At 54.1% G+C, this 27,460-nt stretch overlaps 1 protein-coding gene across 1 annotated transcript in view; it reads right to left on the reverse strand.

The window, feature by feature from the left end:
* Positions 1-6,164: 6,164 nt before the first annotated feature.
* The window catches only part of ZNF469 (zinc finger protein 469), a 66,987-nt gene continuing 45,691 nt past the window's right edge, over positions 6,165-27,460 (reverse strand). Inside the window, 3 exon segments of the mRNA XM_050311698.1 lie at positions 6,165-18,538; positions 18,541-20,731; positions 26,594-26,663. Of these exon segments, the coding sequence (XP_050167655.1) occupies positions 7,836-18,538; positions 18,541-20,545 (12,708 nt within the window). The 5' untranslated portion in view covers positions 20,546-20,731; positions 26,594-26,663 and the 3' untranslated portion in view covers positions 6,165-7,835.

Below are 27,460 nucleotides of genomic sequence, written 5' to 3' on the forward strand. Positions count from 1 at the left end.
CAGGTGGGTGGCGGCGGGCGGGCCCCGGCTGCTCGCATGCCCGCCCGCCCGCCCGCGGGGCCGGGCCGGGGCCGGGGCCGGGCCGGGGCCGGGCCGTGCTCGGCGGAGCGGAGCCGCCGCCGCCGCCGCCGCGGGATTTTCTCAATGGGCGCCGCGAAGGATCAAACCCGCGGAACGTTCCAGGGGGGCGGGGCCCGGCCCCCCGCGCGGCCGCCCATAGGCCACCGCCCCCCGCAGGCCACGCCCTCCGCGTGACGCAGAGGGGCGGGACCTGAGGGCTGGGCGGTGGGCGGGGCTATTGGCACAGGGGGCGTGGCCTCCCCAGGGGGCCCGATCCCCGCCGACGGGTCGCGCCCGGGGTCCCCAAATTCTCCCGCGTGTCCCCAGGCCCGCTTTGGGGTCTCCACGCCCTCCAGTGAGGCGACACTCCCGCCTGTTTTAGGGCTCTGAGCCCTCTCCTTTGGGTTTTACACGCACTTCCTTGAGGTCCCCAGCTCCCCCTTTGGGGTCCTCAGCCCTCCTCTGGGTTCCCCAATACTCCTTTGAAGTCTCCAAACCACTCTCTTGAGACTCTAGACCCTCCTTAGTGTCCCCAAGCCTCTTCTTTCAGATCTTCAGCCCTCCTTTGGAGTCCTCTACCCACTTCTTTGAGACCCCAGACCCCTCTCTGGGGTCCCTAAGCCACTCTTTTGGGATCCTCAACTCTGCCTTTTGGGTCCCCAACCCATCCCTTTGAGGCTTCAGTCCCTTCTTGGAGTCCCCACCCCCTTTTAGGGTTCCTAAGCCCCTCCTATTGGACTCTAACCCCTCCTTTGGTGTCCCCAAATTCCCCTTTGGGATTCCAATCACCCTTTGCACCCTTTTGCCCCCTCTGGAAGCTCCTAAACTCCTCCAGGGCCACCAATCCCCTTTTCTGGGACCTCAGTTCCCTGCATTAGGGTCCCAACTCACTCTTTGGGGATCCTCAAAGCCTCCTTTGGGATCTTTCTATGGGGTTCCCAGGGCCTCTCTTTGGGATCCCAATCCCTTAAAATCCTTCTCATTTCTAGATGAGTGGCCCAAAAACTCCCACTGGTAACTTCCAGCTGTGACCCTGGCTCGGGGTGGGGGAACACCCCAGAACACACTGGGGATGGTGTGGGGTTGCTGGGATCCCCTCCCTTGGCATCATCTCAGCCACGTGGGCCGTAAGGATAAGGCAATTTTGGGCTCAATGTGGGCTAAACAGAAGCTGCTTATTTTTTGGATCTATGATGAGGATATTTTCTTGTGAAAAACAACCATTTCTGCCAAACCCAGCCTTTGTCTGTGGCCAATTTTGGCTCGGGGCGGTGTGTGGTGTTTCCAGTGGTGCAGAAGGCTGGTGGTCCCCAGTTAATCCTGTAATTTTTGGATCAATGGAGTCAGAAGGGGCTGGTGGACTGTGGGGACAACGGCACAGCTTGGTCGTATCCTTTCTCCATCTCTCCCTGGACATGGGATGTGCTTTTCTTTTCCCTTTTTCTTTTTTCGAAGGGTTTTTAATTAACTTCCTGTTTCAATGGTGGGATAATGAGTTTTAAGCAGCACATGATTCCAGTAAAGAGGTCAAACCGGCAGTGGGGATGTCAAAAGAAATTAAGTTAGGAATTAAGAAGAGATCCAGGGGAGAAAAAAAAAAGCCCAGTGAGGGAGGGAGATGCTGCCAAGGACAAGGCTCTGCTCCCCCCCTCCTTGGCTGACCACCCCCCAAAACGATCCTGACGGCGCCTTTCACCTCATTTGGCCTCGAATTGCCGCCTTCCTGGAGACCATCACACCCCCGGGCGGGCAGCTCTGCTTCCAGAGCCTTTCCCTTCCCGCCATGGATTTGCCAGGTCCGGCCCAAGTGGGCTCTGCTTTGCGTCAGCTGTGATGGGTCTGACTCCTGCAAGGGCTGGAGATGGGGAGCCAAACTCTGCTCTGATGCTTTTGGGGGTCTCCAAGCCCACCCTGGAATGGCTGTGGGTGTTTTGGGGCTGTGGGCACTGCAGATCCACCCGGTTCTTCCAGCACATCCATGGCACCGCTCCTGTGGTATTTACCTGGCGTGTTTGCTTATGCCAAGATAATTAGACAACCATTTAATTAAACACAGCATTGTTAATTGCATGGATTTGAGGGGCTGAGGGTGAGTGAACACCAATAAGGTGCCCGAATTTCCGCTCCCCAGGAGAGAGCAGGGGGATGGTGGCAGTTCCCAGCTCTTTGTGCTGGGAGAAGCGGTGGCAGCATCCCCTGAGGAGAATGAGGGGACACTGTCACTCCCATAGGGACCTGCATCCCACCCTAAAATGATGCTCAAAAAGCTTCCATGGAGCCAGTGGATGCTGGACAGGGGGTGCAACCTTGCCCTGGGGAGCTCAGCTCCAGGGAGGAGAAAGGTTACAGTCCTTCCCCTGGCACATTCCTTCCACCCCAAAAGATGCCTAAAAAGCTTTGATGGAGCCACTGGGTGCTGGAAACAGGGGTATGCCCCTTCCCTGGGGAGGGGAGCTCAGCTCCAGGGAGGAAACAGGTTGCAGTCCTTCCCCCTGGAACATTCCTTGCCAGTGTCCTTTTAATTAGCTTTTGGCACCATCCCAAACCCTCTTAGATCCCCCCAGGCCTGAGAATTTGCACTTGCATCAACCAACCTCCAAGGGCCAGATGCCCAGTGTGGCGACGTCCCCGAATCCCACATCCTGCTGCCCCATCGCCTGAGGGGACCCATGGGTGCCCCTGCATGGGGACAAGCGTCCTGGTGCTGGTGACAGCGGCATGGCTGGATGTCTCCCTGCTCCCTTCCCGATCCCGTTGTGTTTGCAGAGAGATTGTTATAGGGGAACCGAATAAATAGCGTGTTTTCCCGAGGAGTGAATTACACGCCTGCAGAGCAGAGATAATGCGGGAGCAGCCGTTTCCCCCATTGTGAGCGAGGTGACATCTTTTTATGGAGCTGTGTACATTTGTATTAGTGCCAATTAATCTGGGCTGATATTATTAGAGACGCGGGGAGAGGAGGTGGCGGCGCAGGAATGTAAATGGGAAGAGCCAAGGCGCTGCCTCAGCCATGTTTCAGGGGTGAGGGGTGGGTGGCAGTGATGCTGGGGGCTGTGCTGAGCACCCTGAGGGTGTGGGTGTCCCAGCTCGTGGCACTGCCCACTGGCACAGCTCTGCCTGTGTGTAGAAACAGCTTTTTCCAGCTCAAAATGTCCTATTTTACGGTTTTTTTTGTCCCAAGAGAGAGGACTGGCACAACTGTGCCCCACCTGTGGAGGGGCCCTGCCACCTGCTGGCAGGAGAACCTGGCCCTGGGTGCCACTTGTCACCTGCCTGAGGCTCAGACCCAAGCAGCTGCCAACAGCCTGGGGGTCCTCTGTGGTCTGGGCATGGCTTGGGCATGGCTTAGACATGGATATGACATGGCTCGCACATGGCATGGGCACGGCTTGGACATGGCTTGAGCAAAGCCTCGGCATGGCTTAGGCATGTCCCTCCATGACTTGGGCATGGCTTAGGCATGGCTTTGGCACTCCCTGGGCATGTCCCGTCACCGCTTGGGCACAGCTTGGGCATGCCTTGTGCAGAGGAGCTGCTGCAGAGTTCAGGGCTCCAGGGAGTTGGGATGGCAGTATGGAAGGTTTTGGGGTTAAAACAAATCAGAATTACAGAATTGATTAGGTTGGAAAAGTCCACTGAGATCATTGAGTCAACCATTAGCAGCACTGCCAAGGCCAGCACTACACCATGCACCCCAGTGCCACATCTGCATGGCTTTTAAATCCTTCCAGGGATGGTGACTCTTGTGCCAGGGCTGGACGACCCTGTCCATGAAGAAATTTTCCTTAATAACCAGCCTAAACCTCCCCTGGTGCAAACAATGCTGGATGCCACTGAAACCAGGTGTAATGTGCAGATGAGCAGCCCCCACACCCCAAATTCAAGGCTGAGATGTGTCAGTGCTTATTTCCCCCTCCCTCTTTTTGATCTCCTGCTTTAGGGATGGTGCTCTAACTCCAAAAAGGAGCAATCCCCCTATCCCTGGGGATTGGGCAGCAAAACTGAGCTTCAGGATGGCATCCCCATGGGGGGGTGCTTCACTCCTGTGCTCCTGTTCCCACTCTTCACAGCCCCCGGGACTCCGGGTTTTTCTTGCCTGAAGGCAATCCAGGGATGCAGGACCCCTGGGTGAGTGTGGACCCATCATACATGTATGGCCAGGGGGAGGTGGGAGCTGGGCTTTAAATTCCTGCTGTGCAAGGAACGACCAGATTTGACTCAAAAGCAAGAAAAAAATTCTAAGTCTTCAGCCCCTGCTTGCAGTGTGACAACCATGGTGGATCCCGTTATCCTCCAGGCTTTGTGGAGAGGCTTAAAGCACCTCCGGCTCGGAAACTTGGATGTGGGGCTGAGAAGAAAGGCCGGCTGGATTTGGGGGGGCTTGAAGAGCAAACAGCTTGAGGAAAATTTAGAGTGATGGCAAGAAGTCAAAAAATCCCTCTGTGAAATGCCAGGCACTGTCTGTATGACCCACTCTGTCACCCCTCCGGGGCTGTCTGTGGAGTCATCCCCATCCATGAGGATGTTGATTTGGGCTGAGGATCCTGAGGGATGTGCATCCCAGTGGGGTGCAGGGCTGGGATCCCCAGATGTGTTGGATCCCATGGGTGCCCCCCTGTGCCGCTGGCACCCGCTGAGCAGGGAGTTAATCTGCAGCCAGGAGAAGCTGCCCGGTTTTGCATCCTCGCTGGAATTACGTTGACAGGGACCTGCAATCTTCCAAGTGACAAGCGCTGCTGGATAATGCAGGACTCAGCAAACCTGGGGGCTTTAGGGAGCTGAGAGGAGCTGATGGGTTGGGGGGGTCACCCGCTCAGCGGAAGGGGGATATGCGTGAGAGCAGAGAGAGAAGATGGGGAAAGAAAAAACTACTCACATTTACAGGGGAAAGGGATTAATTAAATACTTCAGCCCCTGGAGCTGCAGGGATGATCCAAGCATCTCCCTGGGGAGTGGTATTCTGGAGGAGTGGCACCCAAGGCAAACATCACTCGTGTCCTGGGCTTCAGTACGGTGGATGCTGCTTTGGGATGATGTCCCTGTACCCATCTCAAGGCCCTGGGGATATGTCCCATCCCTGCAGCAATGCCATGGCTCCTAGGGGATTAATTTTCAGGTGCCCAGGTGATGAATCTGAAGGTGTGGGAGAGCTCTGGTAACAACCAGGCATGAAATACTCCTCCTCCACCCCGTGGGTTTGCTGCCCTGGTGAAATATTGTAGAGGGAAAACATAAAAGTCCCATTTCCAGCTCCATAATATTTCCTGCCAAAACAAAGTAAAATGTGCTGCCTTAAATTTTCTGCAAAATTCTTTTGAGGTTATTTTTTTCCCTAAATTAAGCCATACTAATTATTTTCAGCCACTTTATCTCCACTCTGCAACACACCAGGAGGGTGCAGGCGGCAAGCATTTTAAGCCTCCATAAACAAAAGAGTAGTTTGGAAAATAATTCTATCAATTAATCAAATTAATCCTGCAGTTTTAGTTACAAGCCCCGAGTGGCGAAGATCCCAGCCGGCGGTTCCGAGCTATCTCTCATTGACAGCGTCTCAATGTTGTGATTGCAACAGTAATTAAAGAATATAATACACCCGGCTTTGTGTCAGCTCCTACCCCCAGACCTCGGCGCTGCACTGGCAGAGGTCAGCTTGAGGACAAAGTGGGGATGAACAAACTGGGCAGTCACCATCACCATCATCACCAACACCATCACCATCATCACCATCAACACCATCACCACCATCATCAACACTGTCACTGTCACCACCATCGCCATCACAGACTGGCGGTGACCAAACTGGGCTGTTACCATCCCATCACCAACACCATCACCATCACAAATGGGTGATGACCAAACTGGGCCATCGCCATCACCTTGGGCTTCTTCCCCCCGGGGACAAGACACTCATATCACCAGCAGGACTCAGGCAAGGTGGGGTGTGAAGAGGAGCTGCACGAGCAGAGAAGCTCCACTGCTTTGCAAACAATTCAGGAAGTGACGGCAGTGGCACCAAGGTCCTCCCCAGTCACTTTACAAAGGACACCTTTCAGGGAGGAACATCCCCCAAACATCACGCAGACAGGGAATTTCTGTGAAAATATTGGAATATATTTGAAAAGATTAATCAGGTATGACTTTACAGTACCACCCCATATTTTCATCTCATACTTTATTTTAACAATATTAAAGAGGCACTTTAAAAGCACACAGACAACATCATAAAACAGGGTTTCCTGCTCTTTCTCTGCTTCTCTGGACAAAATATCAAAATAAAAACTTTTGACAGAACACATTGCACCCAAGGTAAATTACCTACAATAGTTTTTTATACAATACAAAGAATTGTAAAGATACATATTAACAGAATAAAGCCTCTTTTTTTTTTTTTCCTTTTAAATCTAAAACAAAACAAAAAAATCATTGCAGGACAGACGCAAAGTACTCTGACTGTTCATATCACATCAGTGCATTACTTCACCTCCTTGACTTGGGAGTATTTCAATAATATTTTTCCATGTCCTCGTTTGCACCTGAGATTTCTTTCCGGATTCAAAAGTAGGGTTGTAGAACGTGCTCGTTTAACGTGACGGAACCTTTTCAACACTATGGAGTACCAGTATACAGGGATTCTACAGGGATTCTTTTTCCCTATTATTTTTTCCCTAAAGTTGAATTTCTTTTTCCTAAATTGATTTTTTTTTTCCCCTCGAGTTGGATTTTTTTTTTTTTAAAAACTCTCTTCTCCTGCTTCATTTTTTTGACAGGTAACAGCTATTTCCCTTTTATTTTTCAATCAAGGAAGTCTGTATTCACATTACAAATGAAGAATAGCACCAGTAACTGCATAGTAAAAGCGGATACCTATAGAGCCACTAACTCAATACAGTAAGATACTTTAGAAGTGATACCGTTGAGGGCACTCGGACAGTACCGGTTCGGTGCGGTAAATTGGCACAGTTTTCTCGTTGCACAAAAAAAACCCCCACACAAAAAGAAAACACAAACACACACACAAAAAAACCCCAAACCCCTAAAAAATCAGAGTTTGTCACAAGTGTCAAGGTGCAGTTTGCTCGTGGTGACGGTTCTTCTCCGGTCACATCGTCTACAGTGGTCAAAGAGTGGCAGCATCCTCTGAAAGGCTCTGACAGCCCCGGAGCCCCAGAGCTGGTTCGTTATTCTCTTGACGATGTAGAAACAAAATCCTTAGGGATGGCTGTCAAAATATAGGACACTTGGTTCTTAATTTAATTTTTTAATTGTATCATCTCTTAGGCCAGTCCCAATTAAATGAATTGTACGGGATTATTTGTGCAAAATCTTCAAAAAAGAAAAATAAAATTCGCTTTCTACAGTGTACTGCACCTTCTGAATAAGACGTCTACGGAATGAAGTTCATCTCTTCAAGTACTTTGTACAAAGATAACACAGACACAGACTCAAAAGGGTCTGAGATTTGCAAGTATCCTTATAACCTCAGCACTTCTGCAATAAAGCAACTGCTCTCGACGATTCAGTCTGCCCAAAGCGATTACAATTTCAGTTCATGAAAATCATCAGCAACATCAAAGTTCTAGCATTTGCATGATAAATCAGGTGAATTAAAGTAGATTAGTAGACACAAAGCAAACTATTTCACAGAGGCTGCAGTGCAAGTTCATTTAAGCTAGACAGAGAAATCATGCTACACAAACGAATTTAATGCTTTGATAATTTTTCCCTTGCAAACCCCATGAAAGCAGCTGAGGATCACCATAAGTCACTTCCATAAATTATTCTGAAGTATCTCTTCTTAAAGGAATTTTGAAGCTGGTTAATTTTTGCCCAAAGAGTTGGCTGAGCAGGTTGTTCTGCGACTCGGCGGTGCGGTAGCTGGCGGCGCCGGCCGGCTTGGCCCCGCGGGCAGCGCGCGGGCTGTGCAAGGTGCCGCATGGGGACGGTGACGGCCCCTTGGCCAGCACTTGGTGGAGGCTCTTGCCCAGAATGGCCTTCCTGCGTTTCACATCCCCGTTGGCGTGACGGAGCTCCCCCTTCTTCTGGTTGTAGGCGTCCAGGACTGTCTTCTTCAGCTGAGGGCCCGTTTTGGGTTTGGGTACCAGTTTGTTGCAGTGCGTCTCCCTCCTCCCTGGGGAGAGGGCGGAGGCCTCGGCGTTGCTCCAGCCGGTGCGTTTGAGCTCGACGGTGCTCTCACTCCTCGCCGGGCATGGTGTCCGGGCTTTCTTCTTCTTCCCATCTCCCTCCATGTTCTCCCGGGAGCCAGAGCTGCTCCGGTGGCTCAAGGACTTGTGTTCTTTCCTCCTCTTGGGGTGAAGCTTGCTGGTGGCTTTGCTTGGCTCCACGTGGCTGTGCTTTGTGGTGTTGGTGGCCATTTCACCTCTGGGCTGGTGACTGGTGGATTTGCCTGGGTTACCACCTTGGTCTTTGGTGTTAATGATACCATCCTTAGCCTCAGGCATGGGTTTATCCCTTCCTGAGATGGGTTGTTGACCCTCCTCGGCGCTGCCGCTGGGGCTGCCCGCACCCAGAGCAGCCTCATTGCCAGGCTGGCTACCTGTGGTCTTCTTTGATGGGGCTGAATCTTTGGTGGGCCTGTTGAGCGTGGGTGATGCTGTCTTGTCCTTCAGGGGCAAGGGGTGGTGGGCAGGTGGTTGGCATGCCTCTTCTGGAGACATGGCCTCAGATGCATCTTCCCAAGCAGAGACATCACTGGCACTGAGGTTGTCCCATTTGAGGGTTTCCTTGGCTGATGGAGACTCTGCCTGAGGGGAAGGAAGTTCTGAGACCTTCTTGGTAAGCTGGAGAAATGGGATGTCATCCATGGCATTGGTGTCTTTGTTGGGATCTTCCAGGACACATGCTCTGTATTCATTTTTGTTACCTGTTCTTTTATGGGCATCAGTGCAGCCACGTTTCTCAGTCAGGTGTGAAGGAGAGAGTTTTTGATCTGTGGCCTGGTTACAAGCCAACCCAGCAAGGTCCATGGTAAACTCAGGTGAGTCCAAGAAAGGGAGTGGTTTCCCATCAAACCCTCCTTTCTCCAGCTCCTCGATAGCCAGGCCAGCAATGTGGCTGAGCTCTGGGCTGCCTGTGGCAGCCTGTGGCAGAGATGGGGAGAGGCAGGGGGGTGGTGGCAGGGTGTCAAACGGAGACTTCTCCATCTCTGCCAGGAGGTCGGAGAAGTCGCCCACCAGGTCTTCTGTTTTCATGGCGGTTTGTGCTGTTCCTGGATCACCAGCTGCTGTTGGGAAGGAGTCAGTGGGATTCTGCAGACTGGGGCTTGCAGCCTTTACCAGCTGAAGGTCACTCCTGTGGTGCAGGTGGACCAGTGACTTGCATGGGAGTGAGTTGCTGTGGTGAGTAACCTTCCTCTTCTTGCTTGGCGGCATGGCCTCCTGGAGAGATCCATCCTCTTTCCCCCTCTCCCTGCCCTCCCTGGAGGCAGTGCCAGGCCTCATGACCCCTCTGAACTTGAAAGTCTTGTTGCTTCCTGCCAGGTGCTTCTCCATGTGCCGGTCGTACTGCTCCTTCTTGGAGAAGGTGTAGTTGCACATGCTGCAGATGAAGGACTTCTTGATAACGTGCATGACATCGGCGCAGAGCTCACAGGTGTACAGAGTGGTGTGCTTGATCTCCTGCTCCTCCACTACACCGTGCTCCTGGCTCAGGTGGTTTCGGAGCTCTTTGGTCTCCTGGTAGAACATGGGACACCTGTGGCACAAGTAAATCTTCTGCAAACTGTGCACGACCAAGTGCCGCTGGAGCTTGAAGGGCTTGGGAAACTGTTTTCCACAGTGATGGCAGTCCCTGGAAGGATCTTTGCAGTCTGGGTGCATGGGGACAGACCTTGGGGTGCCTTCACTTTTTGCCATGTTCTCTGGAGAGGGGCTGGCTGATGCTTTGGAGGAACTGGGAGCAGGTGGCTTCACCTTGACATTGCTTTCCAAGGGGTCTTTCATCACCTTGGCCTCCTGCTCGAGGGGCAGCTCCTTGGGGCTCTTGCTCTCTCTGGTGACTGCGTGCCTGCTGCTGGGGTCAGCGTGCCGGGAGGACCTGCTGGGCTTCCGATACATGATGGTGTTGAGGAAGTGAGTGACAGCAGCATTGTCCTCACCAAAGCAGACTGGCAGGCCCATCACCGACTTCTGCGCCTGCCCCTTGCGGGCAAACTGGGTGGCATGTTCCCGGAGATGCTCGTTGTACATCCAGACGTCAGAGATCTCCTTCAGGCACATCCCACACGCCCACAGCCCGGCTTTGTTCTTGGCGTGTTTCTCCTTCAGGTGGTCCCTCAGCTGCTCCCGGGAGCTGAATTTGCGCTGGACACACATGTAGCAGGTGGGTGGAGGTGAAGGGTTGTGTGAGAGCTTGTGGAAGTCCAGCTCCCCTAATGTCAGGAACCACTGGAAGCAGACTTTACATTTGTACTGCTTGTCTTTGGTCTTGATAGTTATCTCACCGCGGTTTTTCCCCAGTTTCCCATCTTCCAGCTTGCTCCTGTGCTTCCCTGACTTTGGCTTTGAACTCAAAGTGCTGTCCTCCCCATGGCCACAAAGATCTTCACAAGGGCCAAAGAAGCACATGTCTCTCATTTTGAGCTTTGCATTCAGCATCTCGATGTCGATGGTATGAAATTCGGGAGAGTCTGAATCCTCATTATCCTTACCATCACAGGGCTCCTCTGCCAGGTCGGGGGGCTCGGAGCTTGCTTCTCTGAGCGAGTGCTCATCCTCAAGGTCCATCAGAGGCTCAAACATGTCCTCAGCAGAGAGGCTTTCTCCCTCCTTCTCCAGACTCCCCCAGATGTTCAAGCTGGGGACATTATCCACTTGGCTGTTTTGGCACAAGAAGGTGAGCATGTTGTCTTCCAGGTCAATGTCCTCCTTCCCTGGGTCAGTCGCCTCATGATCCAACCTCAGCTCAATGCTTTTAGATCCGTTTGGAGCAGCATCTCCGCTCTTCACCTTGCTTCCATGACACATGTTTAGCATTAAGGCGTCGTCAACAGAGATGGTCTCGTATTCACAAGGGTCTTCCCTGGTGACACAGAAAGAGCTGGTTTCGCTGAGGTCAGAAGCCAATCGGATGGTGAAGAGGTCTATGGCGCCCGCTGTCTGCAGGCTGACCTCAGTGACGGGCTTGGGTTTCTTGCTGCGCTTCCCATACACCCTTGTGCACTTCCTCCGGACAAACTGGTCATCCCGGGGGAACAGCTGGGAGAATGTGGAGTCATCGTCAAAAAAGCTCTGGAGGTCTGAGGTGGCCGCGCTCTCCTTGCAGTGCTCTCTGCCTGGGGGCACGTCTGCCTTCGCCCATCGTTTTGGCTCTGCAGGAGGAGGGCTGGTCTGCAGAGCATCTTGCCTGGGAACCTTATGGGTGGTTCCCAAATCATGTGTCTCCAGTGGCAGAGCCCCTTCAGCAGGAGCTGTGGGACCCTGTGGGGCACCACTCCAGTTCCCAGTGTCACTGCCTGCTGCAGGGCTGTGTCCTGTCCCAGCATCCATCTCCTCTGCCTCATCAGCACCATGATGCTGCTCTTTGCTTACTTTGCCCAACCCCTTTGTCACTTGCTCCACAAACCCACTAACCCAATTTTTGCAAGTCTGTATATCTTCCACTCCATTTGGATCTTCCACCTCCCCAGGGTAGGTGACTGTGCCCATTTCTGACTCCTTGTTGACCATCTCCTTTGAAGACACCATCCTGTTGCCCAGGTCTTCTGCAAGCTGGGCCTCACAAGGGGACTGTTTGGCTTTTTGGGAGTGCTGGGTCCTGTTTTGCTCCTCTGTGGAGATGCAACCACCTGGCTCGTGCAAGCCCTCCATGATCCTGGGCAGACTGGAGCTGAGGACAGCAGGGGAAGGACCTGTGCTCTTCTCCAGCTCACACAGACCATTGGGCTCATTTCTGCTGGGAAATACCTTTGCTTTCCTTCGTCTCACTTTCCTGTTTAGCTGCTTCTCAGAACTGCTGTTCTCCTCTCCAGCATCTTTGCTTTGGCTCCTTCTGCCCTTTTCTCCCTTCCTGACTTGCCATCCTGAGTCCAGCTTCCCAGACACAGCCTCTCCTGATTCCCTCATCTCGGAGTGTGGTCCCTTTGCCTTCATCTCCCTCTGCAGAGCATGTGTGCAGTGCAGCTCCTGGGACATCTCGAAGGAGATCACACTGAGGTCATTGAGCACTCTGCTGACCACCTCTTGCATCTGTGTGCTGGGCTCTTTCTCCAGGTCTGGGAGTATTTTCCTGGGGACATGTTCAACATTGGTCATTGGCACCTGTGAGCTGCAGGTTTTGCCTTTGACCGAAGCCTTCATGCTCCTCCTGGGTACCTTTTGGGCTGCTTTCAGTGTTTTGTCTGCAGGAATTGAAGGGGACCTGGGATTCTTGCTGGGCTGTGGCACACCCCCGTTCTTCACCTGATGCTTGACAGCTTTGTGTCTGGTCAGGCCAGGCTTGGACCGGAAAGCGGCTGAACAAATGTCACAGGTCACCTGGAGCCCATTTGGCTTTTTTCCTTTGTGAAGTTCATTTTGGAAAGGGTTTGGAGTACTGTTGGATGTGTTGTTCTCTCCTTGGTCCACACTGTTTAACACACAACACCCATCTTCTCCAGCCCCATGGCTTTTGGATTTCTCCCCTTTTAAACCCTTTCCTTCGCTCTCTGTGGTTTTGGAAAGACCACATCTCACCTCTGCTGCCTCTGAAAACTCGTGGCCATTTAATTCAGAAGGACCAAGATCTCCAACCCTTGTGAAACTTCTGTTAGCAGCTGGCACCTGCTGAACAACAAAACCATTGGACAAAGTCTCTTGTTCGCTTTGATGCTTATTTCCATCATCGGAGCAGCTCTCAAGCTTGTTCTCTTGGTTCAGGTTGACCTCTCTTTCTCTGATGGGAAGAAGATCTCCTGGGGACTGGGTTGGGTGATCTTGGGTTTTGGAAGGAGTCGAGTTAACAACTGTGTCTGTGATGGTGCATGGTTGGTTTTGTTCAAAATTTGACAGCACAGTACTGGCATTTTCAGGTACCTCTTTCCCAACACCCTTTTGGTTGAAAGGTGGTGAACAGGGAAGAGAACAGTCCCTTCCATGAGGTTCCTGGTGACCATCCATCTCCAAGGCAGAGGCTACCAGGCCATCACCATGCATCAGAGTGCAGGGTCTCACCATCCCTTCTCTTTCAGGTGGTCTGCAGTTACCCAAAACACCATCAGGGAGCTGAGGGTGATGTTCCTCGACCACTTCCATTGGCACAGCCCCATCACAGCAGTGATGCAGCAAGGGAGAAAAGGCGGCTGGCCTTTTCCATGTCCCTTGCTCTATTGGACTCACGGTGTGGTGATGGATGTGATGGCTGTTGGCCTCAGGAGGACACCTCTTCATGACTGATGAACTTGATGCATTAGGCAGTGAGGTGCTGTATTTCTTCTCATCTGAGAGTCGAATGACAAAGCTGGGGACCTCTCCTCCCTCGGCCCTACTGCTTTCCAAGCATTTGGGGTCAGAAAATTGGGTTGGCAAGAGCAGGCTGATTGGAGATTCACCTGTGTGATAACAGCCATTGAGGGATGACTCACTGTCCCCTTCTCTGGGAACCTTTGCATTCACTGTGCCAACTTTTGTCTTGGTTACCACATGGTGATCCTGGTGGTGATTCTCCTCGGAGGGAGCAGGGGGGGTGATGGAACTCATGGGAGCACTGCACAGGTGCTGTGGCCCCTTCTGCACCTGATTCTTTTCCAGCCTCTCTCCCACTGTGCTGCCCAGTGTTTCTTCCTCGAGCAAACTATGGCTAAAACAGGATTGCTCATATTTCGTAAATGCCAAGGTCGTGTTGTTTTTATCTTCCTCCTGCTCTTCCATGAGCTGATCAGCTTTCCTTCCTTGCCCTGGCAGTGGGGTCACTGCCGTGTTTTTGAGTGGTGAGAGGTCATTACGCTCTTGGGAAACACCATCTGCAGGGATATTAATGTCACTCAGCTCTGCGTGCTCATTTGCTAAGTGCTGCAGCTCCGTTACATCATTTCGCAGCTCTGGCTCCACAGATGTGGATTGTTTTGCATGGAAAGAGCCCGCTGCACCCAGTGACTCCAGCTGCTCACAACCACTGGAGAAAAGCACAGCCTCTGTCCCTGGGGCAGCAATATTTTCTGTGTTGCTCCCCATGGGGATATCCCCCTCCCCATGGGCAGGGCAGTACGTTCGATTTTCCCCTTCCAAGGCATCACTGCTCTCCTCCTTCTGGTCTGGCTGGATGCAGGCAGTGGCAGAGGGGTGGCTGGGAGCCAGCAGCATGGGGAAGCACGGCATCAGCAACTCCTCTTCGTTGTTCTTCACTGTTCGGGCAACAAAGAGCTGGAGCTGCTGCAGAGGGTTGGCAGATGTCTCCTGAGACGCCAACATCCCCTGGGAGCCATGGTCTCTTTCTTTGGGCAGATTCAGCACATCAAACAGCAGCACTTTTGGCTTGCTGGCTTTGTCATTGGGTCCAGGGGCTGGACTCTTTCTCTCCTCTGTTTCCTCCACCAACACAGACCCCCCATCACCCCCTTTGAAGTCCACGGCACTTTGCACTGTTTTGGGTGACTCAGTGGGGCTTAAGGCTCTTTCTTCTGTGTCTGGGACCTCTTTGATGTGAGGTGAAAAAGGTAGTTCCAAGGCTGGGGTGGGACCCTGATGGAAGCCAAATTCAGGTTTACAGTTTGAAAGATGGGCATCAAACTTCTCCAGCTCTGCAGCATCAGTGTCTGCTTTCCCTGGCACAGGGAAGCTCTCAACACCTCGCTGGCATGACAGGGATGGCACAGGATCTTTGGCTGCTTCTGCTGCCTCCACCGTCTTTGGCAACGTGGAGTTGGTGACAACAGGAGAGCTTTTTGTTGTGGGATTTGAGTAGACAGGAGCCTCTGTCTGGTCTGCTGTGCTTGAGCCTGGTAGACTTCCAGAAGACGACTCATTTTCCAGCTTTCTGGGATCTTTTTCCTCAGCAGATGCAGTTCCCTGGAGCTGCTCACTGCCATCTTTGGAGCAGAAATGATTTGTGGTGAGTGGGGCTGGAACACACATCTCAGCCTCCAGTGAGCCCAGCTCCACTGGGCAGGGCCAGGGCTCCCTGGGTCTCTCATAGTCCTCATGGGCGGTCATGATGCCCGGCTTCTCATCTCCCAGCCTCTCCCCAACACAGAGGCTTGATCTGCTCAGCTCATCTGCCAAAAACAGTCCTTTCTCCTGGCCTGCCTCTTGCTCACCCAGCAGTGGTGGGAACCTCTCAGCCCCCTGTCCTTGCAGGTGCTGCTCAGGTTTCTGGAGGCTGATGGATGCCTCACTACCCAACTTGTTGGTTTGGAGTTGACTTTCCAGCTCTGTGACTAATCGTTTGATCTCCAGCTCGTCATCTGATATGCTGTTCATGAAAGTCACGTTATAATCCGTTATCCTGTCCGGCAGCGGCAGGGAGAGCTGGCTGGTGGGGACAGGTCCTTCCTCGGGGAATTTTTTGGCTAGTGGCTTCTCCACTGAGAGGTTGTGGAACTGAGTCATGTCCTCTGGCAGCATCGGAGCCACTTCCTCCATCAGGGACCAGTCTTTCTCTGGCATGAAGGGTGGATATGGTTGCTCGAAGGGCAGTGGCTTGCGGGGGGGATTCCCGGGACAGGTGAATGTTGTCACATATCCATCCTTGCTGGCAGAAACACTCTCGTACAGCGGTGGGTCGAACTCAGTGACAGGAAGCTCTCCAAATATTGAAGAGGAGTCAAAGCTGAGAGGGGAGGACACCTTGCCCTGCGGCATCTCTGTGGCGTAGGGGGAGATGGTGGAGCGCTTCTGCTCAAAGGAGCCAGTGTTGATGTCATCCTGGCACAAGTACATGTCATCCATGTGTGAGGAGCCCAAGGCTGGGGGCTTTGGGAAGAGGTTGTCATTGTAGTGACCCGGAAGACCTTTGGGATCGAAAAATGCATTGTCACTGCTGCTGTATGGATCAGGCGCTTTGGCACTGAGCATCATTCCCACTGCATCCCCCCCATACGAGGGGGCCAGAGCAGGATAGTCCTTCTGACTGTCACAGAGCCCATGTCCCTTCAAGTGCTTGATTCCTGCTTCCGAGTAGGTGGCACTCACATGGCCAGGACTTGCTTCATCACTGCTGTGGGATGGAGCAATTACCTCTTTTGGGTGGTACTTCAGCCCTTCACTTGTGAAAGGGGTGAATGGATGCCTCTGGTTGACCATGGTCAGACTGGGTGAGTTCTGAGACTCCAGGGTGGGTTCTTCTGCCTCACCTGTGAGCTTTGCTGCTCCTTTGGACTCTTCCTTACAGGAGATCCCAATGGGGCTCCTGCCTGCGGTGGCCATGCTGGGCAGCTGCCTTTCCTGAGGTTGTGGAAATGGCTCCTCCTTTGCACAGTTTGTCACAGCAACATCTGGTTCAGGACTTGGATGCGTCCTGGAGCCTGCCAGCAAAGGTTTGGCTGTGCCAAACCGCCTGCTCCCCCTGGAAATGTCCGCTTTGCTCTTCTGGCTTGTCTTTGGGTTCCTGTCCTCGGGAAGGCTGAGTGGAGTCCCTGGCACACATGCTGGGCTGCCTGAGCGCCTCCTTCTCTGGGTGCCACCCTTCTCACTAGCCCCTTCAGCACTGGGTGGGCTGGTGCCTGTCTCTCTGGGCTCGCTACCACTGTGATTGCTGCTGGTAGATGACTGGCTGCTCCGTCTTTGGACTCGGGCAGCACAATCCTCTTTCTCAGCATCCTCCTGTCTTTGAACCTCCCCATCCCCCTGTGCTTCCCTTTTCTGACTGCCCCTTTTCCTGCTGCAGCTCCAGGCTGGGTCTTTCTCTTTGACTCTCTCACTTCTCCCCAGGCGTTTCTTGTTAAAGCTGTATTTGCTCCTCCTGATGAATCCCGTGCCACGCTTCCTCCTCCCCTGGGGCTTGCTGGACTCTGCTCCATCATCATCTGAGTCAGACATGTAGTCATACTCCCGCAACCTGCCCTCCTTGGTGGCTGCCATCAGCCTCTCAGTGGCCTGAGGGAACTGGGCCTGCTTGCTGCTCTTCACCTGCAGTTTGTGGAGCTTGTTCTTCTGCTGCACGATCTTGTGAATGAGCTCCTTGCTCCACGTCCCGCTTCGGGGCTTCCGCTTCTTCATGTCCTTCATGGAGAACCGTGGTGGCTTGGAGTTCTTGGTGGCAATACCTGGCCCCACCTCACTTTTTGCTGGAGGCTCCTGGCTGAGTTTCCTGGGATATTTTTGGCTAGAGGTGGACCTGGAGGAGGTGGTGGCTGGGGGGATGCTGTTCTTCCTGCCTGCCCGCAGCCTTGCTGTCCTCTCCATTCCTTCTGCCCTGGGATCCGGCTCCTGGGCTTCCAACCTCCGTGCCACCCTCCTCTTGTGAAGGTGCTGCCTTCCTGCCCCTCTCTTCCCCTGCTCCCCTCCTGGGTGTCCATCTTCATAAAAATAGCCAGCCTTATGCTGTCCTGCTGTCTTCTCCTCTGCTGCCTGCTTTGATTTGCTGTCCGAGGCCACGGCTTCCTTCGCCTTGTGCGACACCCCACCGCTGGCTGCCTTCACGCCCGTCAGCTCCTCGTCGGCAAAAACGTCGATGAAGCTGCTGTCGATCTCTGGGTTATCTGACTGGTACCCCAGGCCATTGAGGGCTTCGGTGATCAGGCTGTCCAGCTTGGCATCGTCGATGTCCAGGTCGGAGGCAGTGAGGGGCAGAGAGCTGGCAGTGAGGCCGTTGAAGAGGCCGCCCTTCAGAGCATCGTCCTTGCCCTCGCTTTTGCCTTCCCCGTCCAGCAAGAAGTCATCGCTCTTGTTTAATGCCAACAAATGCACCTGGGGGTCCGGAGAGAGCCGCAGACTGGGGGACTTGGGAGGCTCTTGGGGAAGTGCTTTCCGCCCCTCAGCTGCCCGGGGAGCATCCTTGCCCTCTCCCTGGGGAGCGGGATGGGAGGCACAGAACTGGCGGTGCTGCAGGAAGGATGAGAGGTTGCTGAAGTTCTGGTCGCACTGTTTGCAGGTCAGGAGCACGTCCAGCTGGTCCAGGCTGGCGCTGCTGAGTGAACTGGCCAGCAAGTGATGGGAGGAGTACGGTGGTGGAGGCTGCTCCCCATCCAGCCCATCCGAGCATCCTTTGGCCACCTCCACGCCAGGTTTGTGGAATGGGCTAGCTGAGGTGCATTTCAGGAGGTTGTCCTCTTTCAGGGCATCAGGAGGGAAGTGGAAGGACTTGATGGAGTCTGAGGGGTGGTAATGAAGCGAGTTGGGGCTCAGGACATCAGAAGGGTGGAAGGTTTTGTTGGAGTCCTTGGGGTGGCAGGGGTGCTGGAAGAAGGGCGAGGGTGTCAGCGCTCCAGACATCTGGCTGTCTTCGAAGGCAGGGTTGAGTGGGCTGCTGGACATGGGGGAGAGTGACGAGCAGGTGCTGCCACAGGTGGGGTTGGGGACAGGGGATGACAGCGGGGACTCGCAAGGGGGGCAGCCACCAAGGCTGATGGCAGCAGGACCAGTGCTGAGCCCGACGAGCTTCTTGAGGGAGGAGGAGTTGGAGCTGCTTGACCCATGCTGTAGAAGACGGCTTTGCTTCTTGAGTCGCAGGCAGGAGATCCCGAGTCCTTCACACTCTCGAAAGAGAAAGTGCCCACCACATTGGAGTCTCCCCTCTGGACCCCGAGGCTCTCTCCCGATAAGAGCTTTTTGCCATGATACCCTGGAGAGTTACTTATGGGGGGCCCTTTCTGGGCTTTCCCACTCCCCTGCCATTCCGATGTGCCCAGAGGAAAGTGGAGCTTCTGGCTGTTGATCTGCCTCGACAGCTCCAGCCTGTTTGCACCGGGCATTGCAGAAGGGAGGTGTATTTGCTGCCAAGGCATCCTGGCATTTTTCTGCCTGTGTTGCCTCTGCTCGGGGCCAGACTGGCACTCGAATGAGAACTGGTTTCCAACAGGGTTTGAATAAGGTGCTGAATTCTGGTCCATGGGAGAAAACGCCTTAGTGGCACCTTCCCAAGCTTGCACAAGCCTGGGGTGGGTGGGTGCCGTAGTGGGAATGCTTGTCTCGAAAGGCACGGATCCTGCGCCGGTGCTGCCCGCAGGGGAACTGCAATAGGCTTTGCTCTGAAAGTGCACTTGGGACAGAGAGTTTGGTGGCATGTTCCTTCTCAGAGGGCTGCTCTGGACCAGCAACCGTGGGCCGGGGACACTGTCCTTGGCCGAGGCTTGCGTCTTACCAACTGGCTTTGGCATACTAGGCGAGTGTAAACTAGACGGAAAAACAGCTTGGTTTTCTTGGAAAGTGCTTGGGTTTTGGTCGATAGCACCAGACGACGAGAGAGCACCATTGGGGTCGGTGGGATGCTCGCTCCTGCCCTTGCAGCACGGCAGCGGGCTGTGGTGCGGGGCCGGCGGTGGCGGGTGCAGGAACGGTGGTGGTGGCGCTGGGACGGGCAGGTACAGCCTCCCTTCGGGGGACACGCTTTCGTAGGAGCCACCGCTCAGTGTCTCCTCTTGCCACTCTCTGGAGGATGAGTGGAAGGCGAAGGAGCCGTGCGCCAGCTGGCCGGTGGTGAGTCCCATGTCCAGGCACTCCTGGCTCCCCACATCGCCATGGTATGGCTCCTTCCCCGAGTCGTGCAGCAGCTGGAAGGGGTACTGGCATGGCAAAGCCCCCAGACTGTGGACACTGGCTTTCCCACCCTCGGAAAAAGAGCTGGGCTTCTGCACCGTGATCCCATAGCTAGCACCGGCAAAGCTCTTCTCTGGGGAAGGCCAGGACTCGGTCCTGTTTGCCTGAAACTCTAAGTAATGTAGCTGCCCATGGGTGCCGGGGCTCTTGAGGGGGATGCTGGTGGCAGGGGTCTGCCCTTTGGGGCCGAGGGGTGGGCCGGGCTGTGAGGTATAGTTGGTGGAGGAACGGCCGGCGGCGGCATCGGGGAAGCAGCGGCCGAAGCCAAGCTCTTCTTGCCGGAGCTCGGCCTCACGCTGGGGGATGCTGGGCACGTGGAAGCGGTAGCTGCCGGCCACGGGGGGAGTCACCTCCGGCTTCTTTGGGGGGGTCACCTTCTGCTGGGGGTAGGCGATGCCGATGGTGGGGTTTGGCCGGGTGCCGGCGATGCTGAGCCGGTAGAGCTGGTGGTGGCCTCGCTCGCCCTTCCCCGAGCGCCGGCTGCGCTCACGGGCTCGGCCCTTCCCCGGCGGGGACTGGGGGCTGCCCTTGACCTCTCCCCAAGTGCTGTCATTGCCAAACTTGGGTTTGCACTGGAGGGATTTGAAGTCGATCTTCCCTGCTTGCTGGGGCCGGATCACGGCTTCCCGCTGGCTGTGGGGCTCCTTGTCCTTGGGGCTGGGGAAGGGGGACGTGCCCTCCCCGCCGAGCGCCCTCCCATCCTTCTCCCCGCAGCCTTCAAAGCCAAAGTCCTTGTCGGGGTCTTTGGGGGCAGCCTCAGTATCGCCGATGGTGTAAACATGCTGGGTCTCTCCAGTCATGATACCGAGGAGGGGGACAGCCTAGAAAGCCCTGTTGTCCCGTCCTGCTGCAAGCTGCCGTCCCTCTGTCACGGGCATGGTCCTCCACCGAGGGGCACCGGGGCGGTGAGAGGGGCAGCAGCTCCCCGGGGCCGGGGTGGTGGGGGGTCCCGAGCACCGGTGGGGCTCTGCTGCATCGTTTTAGACCTGGAGAGGAGAGGAGAGAAGAGAGGAGGGTGGATGTCAATCAGGGAGGGGACCAGTGTAAGGACAGGAGAGATTTTAGCCCCTTTTCTTGGCACTGTGGTGCGAAAGTAGATGGAGGAAGGGACAGCACAACCCCCCCTAACAGCTCCGGGGCAAAGCCCTCCAGCTTTGGGCTCTTCAAAGGATGCTTTGAGCAGTTCACCTCTGGCAAAAGCTGCTGAGGAAGCACTTTTTTCCTCCCGGGAAAGCTATTTCTGGGTTACTTCTTAGCAACATAAGCAGAAAAAGATGACAGAAGAGCTCCACCTACGGATTAGTGGGAAGGGCTGTCGGGATGGGCTGGGAGAGGCAGCTGGGAAGGGTTCTGTCCCCATGTCCCCGTGTGCCCGTGTCCCTGTGTGCCTGTGTCCTCATGTTCCCATGTCCCCATGTCACCGCAGCTGGAGGGATAATGGGAAAAAAGGCTTTTGCTCCACCACTTTCCCCACCTGGTGCATTTCTTTGCTGCCTCTCCACCAAACCATTTCTTTGAAATCCCTGGAGAAATGTTTCAAGCTTCTGCTGCCTCTGCCTTAACTTAACCATCCCCTACAAATTGCCCTGGAAATTTTAGACACTGTTAAGGAGGCAAAAGCATAAAAACTGAGTCCCAAATTTACCAGCTGATTTTACAACCCCAGACCTCAAGGAGTTAGACATGAAGCACAAGTCAAGCACAGCCTTTTAAAAGGCACCACCAGGATTTTATATTAAAAAGGTTATATTGAAAAGAAGGGTAAAGCCCTGTTTCCAAAGAGTCTTTTTTTTTTAAAGTTTATTGGAAACAGTGAGGGTTTATTTCTCCTCTCTCACTAGAAATCCTTCTTTACTGTCTGTCTCAGTGGGTCAAGGCACCATACTGCTGGGAGGGGGTGAGGAGCAGGAAATTCAGCTTATTAATCTCCTCCTGGGTGCAATTCTCACCTCTCCCAGCCCTACTTGGTCCACTCATCCTGGCCACCCTGCCCAGCAGTGACCTGAGCAGAGGAGAATTTCTGCAGGAAAAGAAGAGCATTCTGCATCAGCCAGGGGTCTCCACAGCGTGCCTGGCTTGCCTCTCCATTCCCATCTGAAGCTCTGCTGTGAGCAGTCAGGATGAGCACCCAGCACCCCACAATGCTGCATTAGTAACAATATTAATACATATAGAGGTGGCAGAGTTGTGGCTGCAGCCCCAGCACTCCTTCAAGGATGCTGCCAGACCTTGCAGGGAGGAGACAGCAACGTTCCCGGGGGTCTCCTCTCTCATTCCAGCAACCAGGCTTGAATTCCTCCCCAATTTCACACCCTGCTAAGTGAAATGGATCCGGGGCTGATAGGGCCGGCTCCTATCGTGCCGGCTCCCCGGCCAAAGCTCACACGCGGCCCTTTGGCACGCAATGGCTCTGCTTGCAAAACAATGCCCCACTTATGCCTCGCCAGCCACAACTCCAAAGCCTGTTTGCTGCTGTTTAAATTTGCAAAGGCTCCTTGCCAAGATAAAATATCCAAGGCCAGCGCTTGCTACATTATCACAGTCGGGCTTTTCAGCCACATAAAGGAGCCTTTTTTTGTTTTTCGGTTGTGTTTTTTTTTTGTGGGGTTTTTTTTTTTTTTTTTTTTTTTTTTTGAGGAAAGGCTCGTTGGTGTGGCTGTAAAGCTGCAGGATTTGCATGGCCAGGGCTGGAGGGGCTGGACCTGAGTGCCAGGAGACATAAACATCCTGCTCCTGCACTGGCTGAGTCATGGAGATGGGGACAGCAGAGCTGGTGGCATGCAGGACTGCCCTACTGCTGCGAAGGATCCATGTCCTGGTGGTGGTGGCAAGAAATGGGCACGAATTTATCCCATGAAAATCACACGTGGCACATACATAAAAGGGCAAGGTGTAAAGTTAGGATTTGTTCCCCAAAAACCCTGATGCCAAAAACCTCGTGCTGGGGTTTGAGGATCCCCACTCCTGCACAGTGAGTCCCTCCTGCTGGCTGTGGCCATGAGGCATCACTCTGAGGTGGCACAGCAGCTCTGGGAGCAGCGTGGCACAGAAATCCAGGGCGTCTTGGTGCGGCTCCGATGGGGCCTTCGATAGGGAGGGCTGGGTGTGTTGATTTAAAGTGATATTCCCCAGGCAGCTCCTGCATCCACCACCTGAGGGTTTATGGATCCAGCCCAAGCACAGTTTACCCCTTGTGGGATGGGAAACCCACAAAAAAAATTAAAATGAGGACTATTTCATCTATTTTTTTATAGGCCTCAGTTGGCACCCAGGACCAGGTTCCTCTCTGGGTCACCACTGGCATCACTTCTTGGATTTTTACATTTCAGATCCTGGAAGAGGAGCTGGAAAGGGATGGAATGGGAGCAAAGGAAGTTTTGCTTTTAAAAACTCATGTGATATTTATTGCCAGGCTGCCTGTCCACAGGGAGAGCAATCCCCACCTGCATTTGTATGCCCTGCTGGGGGCTCAGCCCTTTCACCTCTCCTTGGAGCATCCTCCCACACCAAGGCTGACATGGGGCCACCTCCAGCCTCCTGCAGCCTTTCTGTGGCTCAGGGACATGGGGACAAGCCGAGCAGTGACAGCAGAAGCCTGGCTGGCACTGCAGAGCCCTGCCTGCTGTTCCATGGGGCAGGTCCCATCCTGCCAGGAGCCCCAACATGCCAGACAGGTTGTGATTCACCGCCCTGGCTCCCTGGCACCCGGAGCCAAGCGGCTCCGCTCCTCACTCCTCCAGAGCTGGTTGTGCCCAAGAGGCAGAGATGAGGGTCCTCTGGGGCTGCCCATGCTCCCTGAGCACCTTAGAGCTTCCCAATCCCTTGGCACTTGTTCCTGCAGACACAAATCCTGTGAGGCCACATCACTGCCATAGATAGAAACTCCTTCCCATAAGAGCTGTGAATCCCACCAGCAGCTCATCTGGGACACCATATGGGGACCACACCATGAAGAAGGGACCACCAGGTCCCCACCACAAGCAAGGCAGAAGCAGGGGAAGCATCTCCCCACGGTGAAACCACGCTCTGGTGGAAACGTTGGCAAGGGAACAAAATGCTTGCGAGAACAGGAAAAAGCCAAACATCCAACAAGGAAACATCATCAGCTGCTGAAGCAAAGGAGAGGCAGGTCCAGCCCCTGCCCTGGCAGAAGGAATAACTCCTTCCCATGGCAGGGAGAGGGGAGATGGCCTTGCTGGGGGACTTGGAGAGCCGTGTTCGGTGCTTGGCTCGGCCTCTCCCCTGCCTGACCTTGGGAAGTCGGTTACTCGTGGTGACTCAGCCTCCATCTGTAAATCAGCCGATAACGCTCCCCTCGCCTATCGCTCCCTGTATCGGCTGCCCAGATTAACCAGGCAGGGACTGTTCCTGCCTGTACCCTGGACAGTGCCCAGTCCAGCCCTGATGGGGCTGGGAGATGTGCAGGGATGGGGGTGAGGGACTCCAGTCGGGTTTGATATGGGAGAGCTCCCAGGCTGCTCCTGCAAGGTGAATAAACAACCATCCAGGATGGTTGTCTCTCCGACAGGACCCGAGGGAACAGCTGGAGCTGTGTCAGGGGAACTTTAGGCTGGACATTAGGAAAAGGTTTTTCCCCCAGAGGGTGGTCACCATTGGAAAAGGCTCCCCAGGCCCTAAGGCTGCCAGAGCTCACGGTGTGTTTGGACAATGCTCTCAGGGACAGGGTGGGACTGTTGGGGTGTCCTGTGCAAGGCCAGGAGTTGGACTGATGATCCCTGTGGGTGCCTTCCAACTCAGGATATTCTGTGACTCCAGGAGGCTGCTGCCCTCCAGGTGGGTATCGCAGTCAGCAACACTGCAGTTCAGCTCAGAGATCAGGGAAAGGCATGGGAGTGGGTGGCTGGAAAAAAAATCAAGATGCCAACTGGGTGGCATCACCCAGGCAAATGACCTTCACTGCTGCTGGTGGGAGGGAGATGGGTGGGGGCAACATTCCAGTCCCTAAAGAGGCTCCAGAAGAGCTGGAAAGGGACTTTGGACAAGGGCCTGGAGTGACAGGACAAGAGGGAATGGCTTCCCACTGCCAGACGGTAGGCTCCAGTCCGGAGGTCACTGGGATGGCAGGAGAGGAGGAGACACGGGATACATCCCAGCCCCACCTGGAGGTCATCCCAATCCCATATTGCTGTGAAAAAGGACGGATGGATCAGGGTGACCTGGCAAAGCAAATCCCATAATTCCTAGCTGGGTAGTTGCAGAGCTGGGTGTCAGTACAGACACTCGCTCTGGTCCCACCCCCGTCCAACAGCATCCAAGTGTTTTCCAAAGGAAATAAGATGGCTGGTGATAGGAACAGAGGGGCTGTCCCAAGGGTTAGCTCAGCTTCTCGCTCATCACGGAGCAGGAAAGGCAGCCAGGATGTGCCAAGCAGAGCCAGGAGCTGCCAGGCTGCAGCCACACCAGGGAAATCTGGGTTGGATCCACACATCCTCAACTGGGCAGCGACGGCAGAGACAGGACCTGCATCCTCCTGTTCCCGGAGATGCTGCCAGGTCAGGGGCAGCTCCCAACCTTCCCCCCACAGAAGGGGCAGGACTGGTTCTGGTGTGTTTTGGCACCAAGAGCAAAGCCCTTCAAAGCATCCCTAAAAATCCAGAGACATTGGACATCTGAGACCTCCCGAGCCTGGGACTGCAGCAGGTTTAATCTCCTCAGGGAATCAGCAGAGGGGCTGGGGCTGACAGCACCATCTTTGTAGGGCTGTAATAAAGACTGACTTATTTTGATGTTTATTCAAGAAATATTAATCTTTCATTTTCTTTCTAAATGCTCCTGTTTGCTAAGGAACTATCTGTTACCTAAGTGGTCCGATAAATCTTCTAAGGTAAAATTACATGTTAGATGCTGCCAGAAGGGTACATTTAAGAATACTTCCTAAATTATCAACTGCATTAATCTTAATTACTTGGGTAAAAGTAGAGTCTGGCATTAGGGTGAACTAAATTGAACGGGTGTTTGTTTGTCTTTATCACATCACATATTTGAGATCATTTAACAGAAAGCAGATAAAAGGCATGTGGGGCAGCGAGGGGCAGAGCAGCTGCCTGATGGAAATGATGGTTCTGGATGACAAAGAGCAGGCAGGAGGGCACCCCTGGGGTCCCTGAGGTGGCAGCACCTGCTTGGGGTAGGTGGTACCAGGGCAAAGCAGCACAGAATAAATATCAAAAAATCAACATGAACTCCTTAGACACCAGTTTGAGGGATGACAGAGGTTTTACAGAGGCTGGAGTGACAGGACAAGGGAGAATGGCTTTAAACTGACAGAGAGTAGGTTTAGATTGGATATCATGGAGAAATTCTTCCCTGTGAGGGTGGTGAGGCCCTGGCACAGGTTGCCCAGAGAAGCTGTGGCTGCCCCATCCCTGAAAGTGTCCAAGGCCAGGTTGGACAGGGCTTGGAGCAACCTGGGATAGTGGAAGGTGTCCCTGCCCATGGCAGGGTGGAACAATATGAGTTTTAAGGCCCCTTCTAACCCAAACCATTCTGGTATTCTATGTGGAGGTCCCACAGAGAATACTCCCACCAGCTCTACAGGCTTTCACTGCCCCCACACAAGGGTGACTCTGAGCATGCTTTGGGTTTTTGTCCCCAAAAAGGGACTTCTAACTCCTGCTTGAAGGATTGAAATCATACAGCTTCAGCTGGAGCTGGGAGCTGGCCCTTCTCAAAACCCTGCTGCGCTGCTGCAGGGCCAGAAAAGCAGCCAGGAAGGTCCCTGAGCATCCCTGCAGCTGGGAACATCCCTGAAGCCTGTTTGGGATGAGAAAGAGAGTGTCTGGCTCCCAAAAATAGCATCCCAGTCTGTGCTGTGAGCTGGCCCGTACCTTGGCACCCTCCACTGCTCAGCTACTGCCGGGACTCACTTTCACCTCCCATGAAATATGAATTTCTTGGCTGCAAAGGAAAGAGAAAAATATGTCAGGAATCTGTGCTTGGCTTGGCTGCAGCACAGAGGCGTGTGGGGAGCATCAGGAGCCAAAAGGAGGGGTTTCCACCCCAAAACGCCCCATCAGGGCCACCCCAGCTGGGTCCCCGTGGGTGGGTGACTTCAAATAGGTGCTGTGGGAGTAAGGAAACTGGATGCAGATGGGGTTCCATCTCCCTCTCTTCTGCATCCCAGCTCCATCCCTGCATCCTGGACACTGCCTCCACCCACTGGGGTCCTGCAGACCAGACACCTCACTGTAATCATGGTCAGGATACGGCCCTAAAAGGCAGCACACGGTGGAGCAGGAGGAGGAAGAGGAGGAAGGGGAGACTGAGGACGGCCAAAGCCCAAACCACAGCGCTGGGCATGCCAGGGCATGTGGTAGCTGCCAACCTGCTGCCAGCCAGGCCTGACCTTGCACTCCTCACCATGTCATTCCCAAGCTTCCATGCCCCTCAGATAGGAGTTTATTCCCATGTTTGGATAAAGATAGGGATTCTAAGGGATTGCTGTTACCTCCCTGCCAGACCCAGGCCCATCCTGGAGTTCACTCACATTCATTGCTCCCAAAGGGAACATGGATCACATCCAGACACATCAAACCCTCTTCAGACATTAACCCATTTCCCGGTGAAATAAAGAGAACAGAGGGATGAGGGATCTGGTTCCTGTCTGGACAGGATGCAGCAGGAGGGAGCATCACATCCAGAGGGAAGTGATACCCACCTGCCCTGCCAGCCCTGGTCCCTGCTTGTTCCTGAAG

This window comes from Myiozetetes cayanensis, unplaced genomic scaffold (assembly GCF_022539395.1).
Source record: "Myiozetetes cayanensis isolate MyiCay16 unplaced genomic scaffold, myiCay2020 scf16, whole genome shotgun sequence".
Classification (NCBI taxonomy): domain Eukaryota; kingdom Metazoa; phylum Chordata; class Aves; order Passeriformes; family Tyrannidae; genus Myiozetetes; species Myiozetetes cayanensis.